Source organism: Lucilia cuprina, chromosome 6, assembly GCF_022045245.1.
Source record: "Lucilia cuprina isolate Lc7/37 chromosome 6, ASM2204524v1, whole genome shotgun sequence".
NCBI classification, from domain to species: Eukaryota; Metazoa; Arthropoda; class Insecta; order Diptera; family Calliphoridae; genus Lucilia; species Lucilia cuprina.
Genome location: NC_060954.1, coordinates 17,793,178 through 17,809,883, shown reverse-complemented (window position 1 = coordinate 17,809,883; position 16,706 = coordinate 17,793,178). Strand labels below are relative to the sequence as shown.

The 16,706-nt window shown below is 31.2% G+C and overlaps 1 protein-coding gene across 1 annotated transcript in view; it reads right to left on the bottom strand.

Moving 5' to 3' along the window:
• Positions 1 to 16,390, bottom strand: part of LOC111688010 — a 39,326-nt gene extending 22,936 nt beyond the window's left edge. The window contains exon 1 of the mRNA XM_046953778.1: positions 15,179 to 16,390. Coding sequence (XP_046809734.1) covers positions 15,179 to 16,121 — 943 coding nt within the window. The 5' untranslated portion in view covers positions 16,122 to 16,390. The remainder of the gene's footprint in view (positions 1 to 15,178) is intronic.
• Between the last annotated feature and the right edge of the window lie 316 nt (positions 16,391 to 16,706).

The following is a 16,706-nucleotide window of genomic DNA, read 5'->3' as shown; positions in this document are numbered from 1 at the left end:
TCTCTTTACCTCAAATCTTGTAAGAGCATCCGATTTTTCCTTTGGAGCGTTTTGACTAACAATGATTTTCTGAAGCTTCTTTCCCCTCCTCTCTGCTAAACATAGTCTTTTCTTAGTAATGGGTAGTTTTGCTATACTACCACTCACCTTTTTCACCATTTGCTCTACTACATCATCATAGGTTTGGCTTAGAGCTCTCTCAGAGTTCATCCTTCTCTTTCACCCCTATGTTTTTTCCAATGACATGTTGTTTACTTGATGTATTGTCCGCAACGGAACACAAGACATCCAACTCCGTAGTAGCATTTTGCTCACGGTTGTATGACGACGATGACACGTGATTCGCGAGTGGATCAACTCTTGCGCTGGTACTGGGGAAGCGCTCGGTATGAAAAACGGTAACTTTAAACTAAGAAACTTGGGAGATGCAAGACTTTATATGTAGAAATTTATAATCGATATCTAGTCCATTTTGTACATTAGATAATCTGATGGTTTAAAACCAAATATCGAGAAGCACTGTGATTGGAAAGGACCTACATTCAAGCTATGAAACTTGCAAGATTCTCTATGTAGAAGTTAATGATCTAGAGAATAAGTTCTCGTATATTTTCCGTAGATGTAAATTTCAACCTAAAGAACAGTACAGACATTATGAAATCTGAATAATACTTATGTACTCTAATTCGACAGGTATTAAAAAATTCATCTATATGATGTTTTCTTCTTAGCGGTAAGGCACTTCTAAAGAGTGAAATTTCTATATACCAAAACTTGGATGATATCTATATTTATAATGAGTATGTTGAACGATATCTTCCTAAGTTCAACATTACATGGATTTTATTTCGATCTGTTTTTAGAAACTGTAATAACAGATTTTCAATTTATTTCTCGACAAATATTTACAATAACACTTTCAGTTCCATTTCGTTTTTGAAAATGTATTGTATATGAAATAATAACTTAATTACTTTACAATCTAGCCACGTAAATACTTATAAAACATAATCTTTATGTTTCTATCGTTTCTGTATATCATTCTCATCATGATGTTAGTATAATTACAAAGAAAAGAATTTGTAAACTATATCACAAATAACTTTAATAAACAGAACTTAATACAATGATGTATAAAACTATAGAAAAAACAATGATATATGTATCAAAATTTCTTAGGTCTTAACTTAACCACCCAGATTTCTTAAAAATTGAACTCTGAGAACCTTCGATCGCAGTAATTATTGTTTCATCTACTAATTTTACAATTTTCACTACAATTTTGCACAAAATTGTTAGAAATTTTAAATGTTTATTAGAAGTTGGTTTTAGTTTCATATAGTACACATGGTCTAATGATGACGAAGTTGTAGAGTTGTAATAATAAGTATATTATCCAAACAAATAAAACATTTATACAACATATACACATACACGTATAGATACATATGTACATTCATTCATGATGATATTGTAATAAGAATCAAGTGAATGTTTAAATAAATGAAAGAACACACATATAGTTACAAACATATTAACATGTATAAGTCGATGTGTGTGTAAGTAATTCTCATGGTGTATATAGAAATTTGAATTGTTTTAGATTTGTGGTATACACTGGCAAACAGACTATTTAATATAATATCGTTTGATATACATACATACATACATTCATATTTGTAAATTGTATATGTTTAGAGAGAAAAACTCTTATGTATCTGAATATGTATGTAGATATGTAATATCTTTACATTATTTATCTTTATTATTCAGTACTAATTCTATACTATTCCTCTTGAAATGCATAAATATCTTATAATACATAATCGTTTACGATGTGATCGAAAATTTAATGTACAAAAAAAAGAAAGCATATATATTTGATCAAAATCATTATCATATGTTCTAACTTCGTGACTTCCAGATCTTTATCCATTCCGAATTGATCGTGTAAGGCCATATTTTAAAGCTATCGAATGAGCTCAACCAAATTTGCGCAACATTAATTCTTCAACAGCTTTTCTAACTTTAACAACCATCGAATAGCAATGTGTGCAAACATCATTTAAAGATCATTCATTTGGAAAACAGCAACTTTTTGATCTACATTCCATAAACAGATAATTGCAATCGCAGATCTAACTATTCCTTTCGAAAGTTTTAACACAACAATGATACTTCTTTAGGATGCTGATAGATCAAAAAGCTCATTAAGATCGTAAGATCACGATCAAAGTTTCGAATGACTGATCATGAAGTCATGAAGGTGGTATAAACAAGATATTAAGCATCATAATAATGTTACAGTAATATCATGATCGAATCTTTGTCAAGACAAGCTGTCGTGAGCAAGATCTCCCGCTCTATAATAATTATAAATTCTTGAAAGTTGCAACATCAGGGTTTTGTTTTTTTATATTTTGAATATTTAGAAAGCTTTTATTATAAGGAACACGATTGAACTAGATCAGATCAGTGCCAATCTGTTCGAAGCTCACAATTTCACAATTTCGTCCACCTATGGATGTTTAAGTTTTGAAAACTTCTGTAACATCAGCATTTTTTTATTTTTGGAATATTAAGAAAACTTTTTTTAAAAGGAACACGACTAAACTAGATCAGTTCAGCGCAAATCTATTCAAACGCTCTAAATTTACAGTTTCGTTCACCTGTAGATGTTTTCTGCTCTCGGTTTCTTTAAAATGTAATCTTAAAGAAGACAAAACTAAATTCAGAAGGATCACTAAATGATCAATCATCTTAAATACTGATTTTTACACTCCCGAAACTATTTTTTGGATATTACGTTAAGATCAAGATATATTGCATAGCTAAGCCGAAAGCACTATAATAATTGTATAATATCTTTAAAATTCTTTTGGTTAGACTGGAAACGATAGGATCATTTAGTTATTAATCTTCTCGTCATACTGATTATTACACTCCCGAAAGTATTCTGTTCGAAAACTTCAGTTTCCAGAATGATCAAGTTTTAATCAAGCATAAACAAGATCCCCAGGAACTTAGTGCAGTATATTTCGTTAAGCTATTGATTTTTTTGGTCTAGGAAACCCTAGCTAAGTCGTAGTGAAGATAAGACTGAAACCGACATGATCACAAAGTGATCGAACGTCTCCTATATACTGATTATTGCACTTCCAATTCCATTTTCAGCAGAAGCAACAACTTTCCTATCTCGAATAGTGCAAAAGGTTAATTTTATTTCAAACTAAAGAAGTTTGGACTATTGAACGATCATTAGTGTAGTCGTTCAAGTTTATTCAATATCTTCAGCAACTTAGTGCTGTATATTTGGTGTGGTTATGAAATCTTAAGTCGTGGAATCTTAGTAAACTCTTAGTGAAGACAAGACTAAACCTAAACTGATCATAAAGTTATCGATCGTTTTCTATTTACTAACGATTGTACTCCTAAATACATTTTCATCGGAAACAATTTCCTTTCGATATCGAATAGTAAACTAACTTAAGATGTTTGGACCATTGAACGATCGTATATGTGTAGCCTTGAAGACAAGACTGAACTCGACATGATGAAAATGAACAACAATATCAATAAGCAACCGATCATGCTAGCATATGATTGCTGTAAACTTGGATTTTAACGCTTTTCGATCATGAATTCATTCTTCACGAAAACGATGTTTCCTTGTCGATTCTTTTTCTTTTAGTTGTTTTCGAACATAGTTCCGACTATAATGATAAGACTGAACACGATCGGATCCTTAAAGGAGAAACCTTAGTTAGTTTGAAAGCAGGATGTATATACATAAAATCCGAAGAAATACACCTAGGCCTCTATTGAGCCTGTTGTGCTTTCTTTTACCAATGCCTCAGGTGAGAATCGAACCCACCACTTCCGGTCTACCAGTCTAGAACACTAACCTACCGGAGGAACCTTACAGTTTATAGTAATTATTGTACTTTATTCTAATAATTAATAAACATTCACTTTTTTAAACGTGGAAACTTTGCTTATCGATGCCAAAATTGGCACAAGTAATTCAGATTTGGTCTAGGAAATAATAAGGTAACAATGTATTCTATGCATCCATAACTCTAAAAGCGTTCAAAATGAGGTTAAAGGATCATTACAATTTCAGTTCTAGTTTAAACTGTATTATCATTTGTAAGACGAATTGTGTAAAAAGTAATCACCTTGCTGTTAACAACAATGTTTTCATTTGGTACGAAAACTTTTATCACACACTGTATATAGTATTTTGGTACAACTTGTAGCTGCTGGTGTCTGTTTAATGTTTTTATATACATATACATATATATTTTTTTCACTTGCAACTTTGCAGTTCCATACCATTCAGAGGGCTTTCAGGTCTTTGACTCTCTGACATCGTTTTTTTTTTTCTTCATTTATTGTCCGTCAGTTATAGTGTCTGTTTTTATATTTGTGTGTTTTTGATACTTGCAACATCTATGACTACAAAAAAAACTCTTTAATACAAATACATAGATGCATCGTACTTGTATATAATAATACGGGACGCCCAATTCGCATGCTGTTTGGATGTTGTGGTTTTCAAGTAAATGCAAAAATTCACTTGTTGCTTAATTTTAGTACACGAGTATTTAGGAACTTTCACATATTTAATCATAGATTTCAATTGTTTGCAACAAAAAAATATATGTACCTATATACAAAAAAAAATTCACACAATTTGTTTTTATTTTTTCTTTTTCTTACAATAGTAAGAATAAATTTGTTAATAATTCCTATAGCTGGTGCATGCATATGCATGTATATTCTTATTTAGTACGTAATTATTTTAGTATATGTTTACATAAATAAATATTTATGTGAAAGTGTAACACATACATATATGTATGTATGTAAATTGGTTTATATTGACAGTAATTTTAAGTTATTTTATATCTGTTCAATATTTTGACGCTAATGAGTTTAATAGAAATTAAAATGGAAAAGTTCTTAGTGTTAAAATCAATCAACAGGAAAGAGAAGGAGAGAAAATATTTTTTATTTAAGATATTCTTCTATTATCAAAGATTCTAATTCAAGTTATAGCCAGACTGAACGCTATTGGATCATGCAAAAATGATATAGCTAAAAAGTATATTAAAGATTTTCTCGATCATGGTGTAAGCTACAATCTTAGAAACTGTAGCTTTTCGATCTGGAATAATTCGAAATATATTAACACTTCCATTAGAAGTAAACGCCCATGTCTGATCGGCGTTGAACTGATAATGAAAAGTGCAAAACAAGTTAATCAGTTCAAAACCGATATTCAGGAAACATATTAGCTTTGCTAATATTCCGTAAAGAACAAATCTGATAATGCAGTTTCCATTATGGGTCCATTGAAGTGAATGTTCTTAACAGTTCTGTTATGAAATTGTGAATAGTTTATTGCGAAATCTATACACCGTCGTTTAAAAACTGTTATGTCCTGAATATCGGTGTTGAACTGATAATGAAAAGTGCAAAACAAGTTAATCTTATCGAAGCAAAACAGTATATAATCAGGTCATTAAGATATGGATCGTATGATCGAACGTATATGATCGAAATAGTTTCCTTAAGAGACCATTTTAACAATGACCAGTACGTATGCCTATAAGAAACTTTGACGAATTTTTTTCAAGGTTAAATATTGTTGAGGTCATTCATAGTGGAAATCAGGTCCTGGACACTTTGGATATTCTACAAGTAATATTAAAAAAAAACACTTGAGTTTTGATGTTTCCATCGTTGATTGCGTTCAGCACAAGAAAAAATAGTTTCTTTCAGTTTTAATTTAATAAAGAAATGTAAATGCCACAAATGACCTCGAGTGTTGAAGCAATACCAATCTGACTGAGTGGCGTTTATGTTGCAAGAATAATATATTTTAATGTCGTCGCGATTGAGTTTAGATTCCTAGGATATGCAAGACTACATAGATGTTAAAGAGCATAGTCTTGAAATTTTGTTATCCAATGTTTATAGTATCGATGATCTGAAAACAATGCAGATGTTAACCAATCTAATGGAGTCCAAAAGACCAAGCATATCAGGTGAAAACCAACAGGGTCCGCTAAAGCTATGGTTCTAACGAATGGTAAATTTTTAATAATTTTTATGCAAAGAGCAAAAGTAAATGTTTGCCAAATTATTAGCAAAGCTAATATGTTTCTTAAAAGAATTATAAACTTGTCTGTCACTAAATTTTCACTCCAATAATAAGTGTGGGATAAATGGATAATTAAATGACATTAAATTGCTTTGTTCAGCTAAAAAATAATTCTTTATTTTGAAAAGAAAAAAAAAAACATTTAAATCCATTTGTTTTTTTCTAGGCCCACGTTCCAATTGTGTTTGGACAATACAATTTATTAAAACAAACATTTAAATGTGCCGCCATTCATTCATTAAAAACCAAACATCGAAACTGTTGTCACTATATTGTTACAGTTAAAACCACAAAATAAAAACAATAACAACAAGAAAATGTCATACAACAAGTAAAATATAAATTAACTCATTAACATATATTGTACGCTTTTGTTCTCATACGTACCCTGCAGTTTAAAAGGTGGCAATGTGAGATTGCTTAATTCGTTAAAAAATTTTTAAAATAATACCAATTATCAAGGCACACAGATACACGCGAGATTAGTCTATAGTATAGTCTATAGTCTAGTCAATAGCCTAATCTATAGCTTAGTTTATAGTCTAGTCTATAGTCTAGTCTATAGTCTAATCTATAGTCTAGCCTACAGTCTAGTCTATAGTTCAGTCTATAGTCTAGTCTATAGTCTAGTCTATAGTCTAGTCTATAGTCTGGTCTATAGTCTAGTCTATAGTCTAGTCTATAGTCTAGTCTATAGTCTAGTCTATAGTCTAGTCTATAGTCTAGTCTATAGTCTAGTCTATAGTCTAGTCTATAGTCTAGTCTATAGTCTAGTCTATAGTCTAGTCTATAGTCTAGTCTATAGTCTAGTCTATAGTCTAGTCTATAGTCTAGTCTATAGTCTAGTCTATAGTCTAGTCTATAGTCTAGTCTATAGTCTAGTCTATAGTCTAGTCTATAGTCTAGTCTATAGTCTAATCTATAGTCTAGCCTACAGTCTAGTCTATAGTTCAGTCTATAGTCTAGTCTATAGTCTAGTCTATAGTCTAGTATATAGTCTAGTCTATAGTCTAGTCTATAGTCTAGTCTATAGTCTAGTCTATAGTCTAGTCTATAGTCTAGTCTATAGTCTAGTCTATAGCCTAGTCTATAGTCTAGTCTATAGTCTAGTCTATAGTCTAGTCTATAGTCTAGTCTATAGTCTAGTCTATAGACTAGACTATTTGTCGGTTCCCTTTTACCCAGAACTACTAGTTATCATTCTCAATTGTCAACATAAAATCGCACACATAAATTAACTTTTAACAAATTTTAATTAAAATTCAATTCAGTTTTGTATGTCTATTTATTTATATTCATTATAAATTTATTAATGAATGAAAATCTTCCAAATGTTAAAGACCTTGTTTTGTCATAAACTTTACTATGACTGCTAAATATTCACTTCATAATACTACAGAGTTATAGAGTCTGCGATAGATAATATACTATATACACAATTACTTTCGGAAATGATTTATGAAAACATTAAAATGAAGGCGTTAAATATGGTTAACATTGGTTTTAGTTGGTGGTATTTATTATAAAAATGGTATAAACAATGTGTGTTATATATTTATGATCCCCCCTCGATTACCGTACTGGGTTATTAATAAAATCTCACGTTTATTTTTGTTCGTTATTTTTGATTAACATAAATTAATTTTAATATGAAATCTTAAGTTGCTTTTTTGGATTTTGTGTTGTTGTCGTCGTCGTTTATTATTAATTAACTATTTTGTAAATTTCAATTAATTTTAAGTTTTATAGTTATAATTAATATAACAATATTAAAGTTATAGTTAAAAATTTAGTGGCGCCCAATTTAATAGGCGTTGAAACGTTGTTATACATATTAATTAAAACTCCTAATGTCAACAATTTTGAATAGAAATCATTGAAGAGATGAAAAGCAGTGACAATTATTCTGTGGAACTTACATGTGTCAACATTATAACATCTTCACATAACCAATTCCAATTACGAACATAGGTCCCGTTCTCAAAATGAGATCTATCGTTTACGAATTTAGAACGATCGTTGACTAAATGAGAATGATCGATCATTAAATATGTACAGCGCTTAATGGTTATTAAGTCCAAAATCATGATTCTTCAAATTTCGATTATATATTTTCGATCGAAAAATTTGAAATGCAGATCTGAAAAGTTTAATCTCTATTTTCTTTTCACTTAATGGTCCACTTGAATACAAAGCTTTTAAGAATTATTCACTAAAAAGCTTTTGAAAAGAAAACACTAAACAATTTTCCTGTTTCACCTTTCAATTGTAAATTTGACGTTATTAGGTTGTGAATAAAAAGAAAAGAATAATAAATATAAAATACCAAGAATATTTATTTACCTATTAAATGCATTAAATTATACAGTGGAGCAATAACATGTTCAATATGATAGTATATGCTATCTCAAATTCTGTATTGCAAAAGACTAAACCAAGAGTTTGAAATCCGTTAACCTGACAACTCCTAGCAGGGACATAAGCTGAGACAGTTTAAATCGGAGTCGGCTGGTCGCCGGTAATATTTTGCGAGCCGCGCCGTCGCCGACTTCTATCTTCTGAAAAGTTAAGACGGCTTTAACGTCGCCGCTGATAAAAATTGGAATCGCATATTTATTTCAGAAAATAATTTAACCAATTTGAACGGAGTTTGTATTTGCATGCCAAATTGAAAAGTTTTGCAACATAAAAATTCTTTAATAATGTCCATTTTCTGCATAAAAAACTTATATACAGAATGGTTTCTATATAACAGACTATTATATAGAGATTTTCCAATATAATAAACGCTTATATGTCAATTTCGAAAGGATAAGTTAAGTTATTTAGCCGCCGCCAATATTTTCTATAATAAGCCGCCGTCATCGACCGAAAATGATTGCGCCGCCGCCGATCATTTTGCCTCGGCCTGTATCTCTGACTCCAAGACGAAATGTGAGAAACAACTTTCATATTCCGTAAAATACGCAGAGAAAGAACAGCCCAAAAGCTCGAAGATGACTCTAGATACGGTCAATCACCAATGTAAACATTCGGTCTGATTTATGTAGTTTTGTTCCGTAGATAATCTTGCATCCCTCAATACTCTCAAATACCATTCAGTTCCTGTTCCAACACAGATAATACTCTGTCAAATTGATGATTAGTTCCAAAACACGAGGGGTTCGGAAAAATCTGAGTTTTCGATCGGACACGATTGAAGCTCTAACAGACACTTTTTGCCTTTATATAGGCACACTATTTACTGGACACTGTACAATTGGTCGAGCTATCTATCTAACATTTATTGCGAAAGTTGTTTAGATGAAGAGGTTGAACAATCGGTGCAACATCTTTTATGTAATCTACTCCTACCTAGCGGAGCTATGAATGGAATATTTCTGTAAAAGCCTCTTAAATGATCTGATCCGTCTCAAGAATGTATCACTAACGAATGTAATCAAATTTGTTGGGACCAAACATTTCTGAAATTGTTTGTTAAATCTATGAAATCAGTGGGTGAATGAAGTGAATTGGCTTAGCAATTAGACTGACTAGTAAATTGTTACATTCGGATTGCATATAATAAGTCGAGACGTCAAAAGTAGAAAATAAAATCTGAATGATCAAAGAGCACTTTATAGGAACGAATAAACAGACTGCCAAAATTGCTGTTGGCTTTAGAGTGTTATCGAGAGTTTTTCTTACGACAAAAATCATCTATAAAATCCTGGGATCCTCAACGTTTGAAGAAAGTGAAATTATGTTAGCTTTCTGAGTCAATAGACATTCAACAGAGCAGCCGTTTGTTAGTATTTATATTTGAATATGAACCTAGGAAGCTTTAAGAGAACAACCGCTTTCTCGGCTTTATTTCTCAGTGTCTTTTTAAGCTGGCTGGTACTGACACCTGACATTATTATAAAACTTTGCTCAACTTCTTGAGTAAAATAAGCTGTGATCTTCACTGGCCAGTTGCTTAGCATCATATATGCTTGAAAGCATCACTTCGGTTTAAAACCATACAGATGAATGGCGTTTATTGACTTGGCAACAGCACCTAGAGTCATAATCATTAAACCGAAATGTATTCGTATTTTGTAAATAAGTGAAAGATAAGTTCTTACTTAAAGGGAACAAACTGCATTAAGTCTGGTATATTTATAACAGAATGAAGAAGGGAACAAAGAATGGAATTCTATTTAATTATGACCATTTATATTCGGTCACAAGTGCATTAGTGTAACATCTTTACAGATGCATTTAATATCGGAGGCAATCGGAGGCAGATTTCGACTAGGGTTCTATAAATCAACTTTCGAATAATCGAACAATCGACTTTTTGTCGAAAAGTCGAAGTTGACTATTTTGGTCCAAAAAAGTCGATAAATCAACTATCATCTATGAAAAAAGTCGAAAAATCGACTTTGCATAAAATGCAAAAAGTCGACTTTTAACTAAATGCAAAAAGACGAAGTAGACATTTCGTTTCAAAAATAGAACCCTAATTTCGATCCGGTTTGTTAACAATCTATCAGAAGACAACAGAGGTTGTCACAATAATTTTCTGGGTGAGTATCTAACAATGAAACCCCAAACGGATCTATTTACCAACAAGGACATGTCAACAATAAAATGGCGGAATGACAGACGATTATTTACAGATATTGAACAGATTCGTCATAGATTAGAAGCAAAACGAAAGTGTTAAAAATTGATTACCCTTTACATTCTCAATTTATTTAGGATTAATAGTGTTGACTCTGAGCTACGAGCTGCTAAACAATTCCACATATTCTCAAACTAATTCTATATAATTAGATCCAGTGATCACGTTCTTTTCTCAATTAAAACTTAAAAAAATATAACTTTAAGTTACTGTCAATTTCAGTTTGAATATGTGAAGTGGTTTAGTTCTTAGGAAAGATAATTCGACATTCGTTCGAAATGGATTTCTGTGAAATTTACAGATTTTATGTTTAATTTGGTTGGCTCCCACTGTATTTCGCTTTATTTGATGAACAAAAAGTGAAAACCCCCCAAAAAACACATCTGTAATTTAAGCATAAAAAATAAATGATTTTCCAACGAATATAGATATTGTGCAACAAACCAATGGCAATCACCCCCTCTACTCGAACAATGGTAAATGAAAAAAAAAATCCTAAAATTAAAATGAATTTTATAACATGTGTTTTGGTTCGAGCAAAAGAATAGGTAGGAGGGGGCGGGGAAGTAATAATACATAATATTTATTATGAAAATTATGTTTACAGTTAAAAGCATTTGGAGTTTTTTGATGATTCTGCATACAATATGAATAATGGTTTAAACATGTCGGGCGAAAAAAATATGAAACTAAATAATGATTTTTGTCACTGAAATTCTTCATTGATGGTTTAGTAAAATTTTAAACAAAAATCTAAATTTTAAAATTATTAAATATAACATTAATATAATTCAAAACTTAATATCAAATTACATATTTCAGTTTAGAAAATATTTAAATTTGCTTAACAAAGTTAATCAATTGCTTTATAGTTTTAAAGTCGTCATTACATGATAAATGTCATCAAAATCTAGTTCAATCGTTTAGTTAAACTAGTTAAGTGTTCAAAACTTAACAGGTGGTCAGTAGTTTTGTGGGTTAAAACAAAACAGTAGAAGGTGTAAAAATAAAAAACTATAAATTAATTGCCTTTAAAAAAAATGTAAAAGAAAAAAATTTATAGACAAAACCCACTCAAACAGTCAATCAGCCAGTCAGTCAGTCAGTCAGTCAGTCAGTCAGTAAGTTGTATGAATTAGGGTGGTTTTGTAGCCATTAAAATTAAATTGATTAAAATCAATGGCATTAACCTCATTCTTAAATTGTTGTTGAATGTATGGATGAATGAATAGCTGAAGTTATAAAGATAAGTAATATTCCATGTAAACATGTAAACTGAATATTTAATAAACCCTTGAGGGTTATATATAAAACAATTAAAAAATGTAATAATTTATGCTAATAATAATTAAATATCTATGAAGTGTTTTTAGTGCAACTAGAAACTGAAAATAAAATATATTGGAAAGAGATTATTGCACAAAATGTTATAATTCTCAAACAGTTAACATAAATAGAAATATAATTAAGAATCAAAGTACCCAATAAGAACTTGGTTCAAAGATTCGAAAATAAAACATGATGAACTATAGTCGTAATCGAAAGCTAACCGAAAATATCAAGAAATTGTATTTCACCGATTTTTTTTCCTAATTTTCGTTGAACAATTTTCTTATTGAATTGTATTCTCTAATGTTTGTTCCCACAAGTAGTCATTAGCCGTCCGAAACCGGTACAGTTATCTTATCAAATTGTTTTTCAATCTAGTCTTAGTAAAATCCTTGTTAATCTACTTGGATTGTAGCCGCGCCTTAGCCTAAACATTTTGTCCGTCGGATGGGATTTTAGGGAATTTCTTGGAGATGTTATTGTTAGCGAACGAGAACTAAAGAGCTATTGTCATTGAATTGCTTACGTAGCAATTGATTTTCCATTAGTGGTTTTTATATCACCCAGATCCGCTGCATTTAATAAGCCGATTGAGATACGTCAGAGAGCAGAAACATTAATCTTAAAGGATTGTTCCTGAGTGAAAATAAAAACTTCATTTGAGGTTCTATCCCTTTAGAAACCCAAATATCTACCGAATACAGAATTGCTTGAAATAAGTTCAATTTCTATTAACCACTAATGGTAAATACGAAACGAAGATCTCGAAGCTGTAGTCGGCAGCACTTGAATAAAATGGAGCGCACAAGACAAGTTTATTCGGTAAAGTGGACAATTTTCTTTGGAATACCGATTGTCTGACGAAATGAAGGTTCCCCTATTTTGAAACATATATATTTGCTAAGAGTTCTTTCTGCAATGTTAGTATGGAATCCATCCCAACTTAAACATTTGCTAAAAGTCTTCCAAAATGTTGTGAAAGCCTTACCAACATTAACACCACACAGTTTTAAGGAGAACATATAGAAATATATGCTAGATCCTTGGAATCGTAATTGGTATACAGCGGCTTTAAAAGTCGCGGTCTTCGGGCCTAAGGTTTGTTTAACCTACACAGCACACAGAAGAAATCCTACTTGGAGAATGTGGATGATCGTATCTTCTATAGTTCAACAATAATTGGTAAGTTCAATAAGCGGAACAAACATAATTGATAAAACAGGACTCCAATCAAGAAGATTCTTGACTCTGTGAAAACAGTATAAAGGCAATTTTGTAAGAGCAATCTTGAAAATCAATAATGAAAATCGAGTGAGGACTAATGGTGAAGCAATCAAAGCTTATGTTTTGGCGGAGGTAGATGGAATCATAATCATATAACCCTAACATTTTTGGGTTAACACGCCACTGGATAACCTTTAAAATGTCTAACCTTTAATATGTCCTAACTCAAAATCATTACAGCATCTGCTCTACTTTTGGGAATTTTTGAGATTGTCATTTGCTAAAGAGCAATAAAAAGATTTAATTCTCCCTTTTATAAAGGAAATACGAATAGCTGAAAGAATGTAAGGAAAATCTTTATGTCTACAAGTAGTGCTAATAATTGCTTGATCCAATCCACGAAAATTTTCACTCCAATTTTATCTATGAAAATATAGTCCAAAAACTTATATTCTTTATAACTCATCATATTGTTTCTAAGAATTATTAGTTCAAAATAAATCAACCAGATGTCTAAGTCTCTCTCTCTCTCTCTCATGCTGAAAGGAAGCGGAGTATTAAAATGTTTTGTACTTCATTCGTATAGGATAGTTAATAAAGTCACCAGAGTCCCTTTATGTTACCCAGACTGGATAATTTTCATCTTTCTTTTCCATGACACAATACCCTCAATAAAAGTCTCCAAATGAGTTCGGAACTAATTTACCTTATTATGGAGGATTCATACAGATGTCTGAGAGATTCATTATGAACACATCCATAAGCAGTGCCAATGGTGCTTAATGAGAAAATGATTATGTACACTTGATCTGTGATGACCGGCCTCATTATGGACGATCTGAATGACAGCGCATCAGAAAAAAATCGCGGCTAGATTACGTTTGTTTTAAACCAGCATTATAGATTCAAATCGTTAAAGAGCATGTCTTTAGATATACATTTTCTGAACATCTATATAAAGCAATTTGACAGAAAGTTCTATTAGATATTAAGATCTGAAACAGGATGAAGATAAACACGAATATTGAGAGGAACGGCTGTGTGGAACTTCATTGAGTTTTAATGTATTCGTTTTTAAACTTTAGAAACATTTGGCAAACATTCAGATAACTCTTTGACATAAGTTTTTATTAGAGTCCGTCCTTAGGTTCAGCTAAGAAGGGGTACCACTTAAAACAAATTTAAGCGGGTTACTCAGGTACATCTGATTTTGGTCCCGTTGTATATATAGGTCGTAGGAGTCCTTTCCTATAGAGACACCACTTACTACTTCTAGTGTTTAACCAACTGGTTTAATTCACGTAATCTAGGATATTCTTATGATTAATCACAGATATATACATCATACATAGGAGAATATCATCCAAAATAGAGTTCTCAGTTCCCAGTAAATTTCTGAGTCTCGTCATCCTGCTCATTATGACTTCTGCAGTAGTGATTTTACTGGGAACCTATTGTTGGGGTATAATTGGCAATAGTAAAGTTTCTCGCCGGAGAGCAGCGTTCTTATTTGCTACCTGCGAAAGTTTAGCAAAACGCTAGACTTAGGGGCATCATATAGAGACCAGGTTTCATTAAACCTGACCTGATTTTAACCATTTCATATAGTTCGTTTTAAACAAGTGTCTTATAGTATAATCTATTAGTAGAAACTAAAATTTAAAACTAATTTCCTTATTTTTCCCTTGTGTTTTAATTTTAAAGTTAATTTTACTAAAATGTTTTTTTTCTATTAAAATTTCTATTACAAATACAAATAGAAATGTTTAAAATATGATTATCTTAAAACAAAACTAAAAGTTACTTACCTTTACTTCCTTTCAATATACTGTTGAGATTATGATTATTGTTGCTACTATTCCCACCTCCATTAACTGTTGTTGTTGTTGTTGCTGATGGTGGTGGTGGTGCTTTCATATTGCTATGATGATTGTTATTATTCGTTGATATTTGGCTATTTATAGATGAGGAGCCAGCCAAAGAAGCAACGTCCTCTCGGGAAGCAAGTAATTGTTGTTGTTGCTGTTGTTGCTGTGACTGATTCTTAAAAGCGGAAGCAGGAGCTATGCCTACAATACTACCACTACCGCCACTTAATATACAACCAGTTGAGGTTGTATCCGTTTTGTGACCAATTATAGAATTACCTGGGAGAGCAGCAACAGGCGGTGGCGTAGAATTCATTTTACTATTACTGTTGCTGCTGTTGGCATTTGTTGTTGTGCTACTGTTACTACTAGAATTACCGTTGTTGTAGTTTGTATTAAAATTATTATTATCATTATTGTTGTTGTTACCATTTGCATGGACAGCAACATTTTCTAAATTCGAATTTCCGTTAAATGTTGCTAAACCCGTTGATGCTGCTGCCGCTGTTGTTGTTGCACTTGCTCCACCATTATTATTACTAGAATAATGTAGAGAATTGCCCACGGCTGGAGGTGGATGATAATAATTATATTTTTGTTGATGATGATGTTGTTGTTGTTGTTGTTGGTACTGTTGCTGCTGCTGTAAGTAGTCTTCTTGTTGTTGCTGCTGCTGCTGCTGTGCAGCAGTTAAACTAGAGGTGGTAGAGGCAACATTTGTTGTCGTAGTGACTGTAGAATAAATGCAAGTTTCAGACATATTCGCATTTGTTATCGATGTTGCAGAATTGGACGACGATACTGATGTTGCAGCAGCCGCATCTACACTATTGTTACTTAAAGATGTCATAGTTGAAGAATTTCTTGCAGCTAATGACGGCATTTCTAAGCAGTAATTCTTCTAGTAAATGTCATTACTGTAACGTTGGAAAAAATTGTACACTCTTTTTTAGAAACACAACTTCCGGATAATTGAGATTTTTCTTTGTTTTTCTTTCACATCAACTAACGTAATGCAACACATTTCTTTTACATTCTTTAAACAATTTCTTTAAAAAACGAACTATTTTTTACACAAAATTCATTGTATTTGAAATTTTATAGTTTCATTTAAAAATTTATTTTTAATTATTTCTTTTGTATAAACTTTATTTTTGTTTTTGCATAATTTATGGAAATAAACATGTTTTTTATGAATTTCAATTGTTGCATGAATGATTTGTTTATTTTAGTTATTTGCAAAATTATATTTTTAAAAAATATTTATTGTATATTTTGTGTATTTTAGAAATAAACATTGTATCACACTGATTTATTTATTAGATACTCGGTATCTAGTAGAATCTGTAAGAAAAAAAGAAAAACAATTTTTTGTTAAATTTTATTCTCTTTAAGGTTTATTTTCGTAAATTATAAAAATGTATAAATTTCAAAACTAATTGAGATTAAACAAAAAAATAATAGTAAC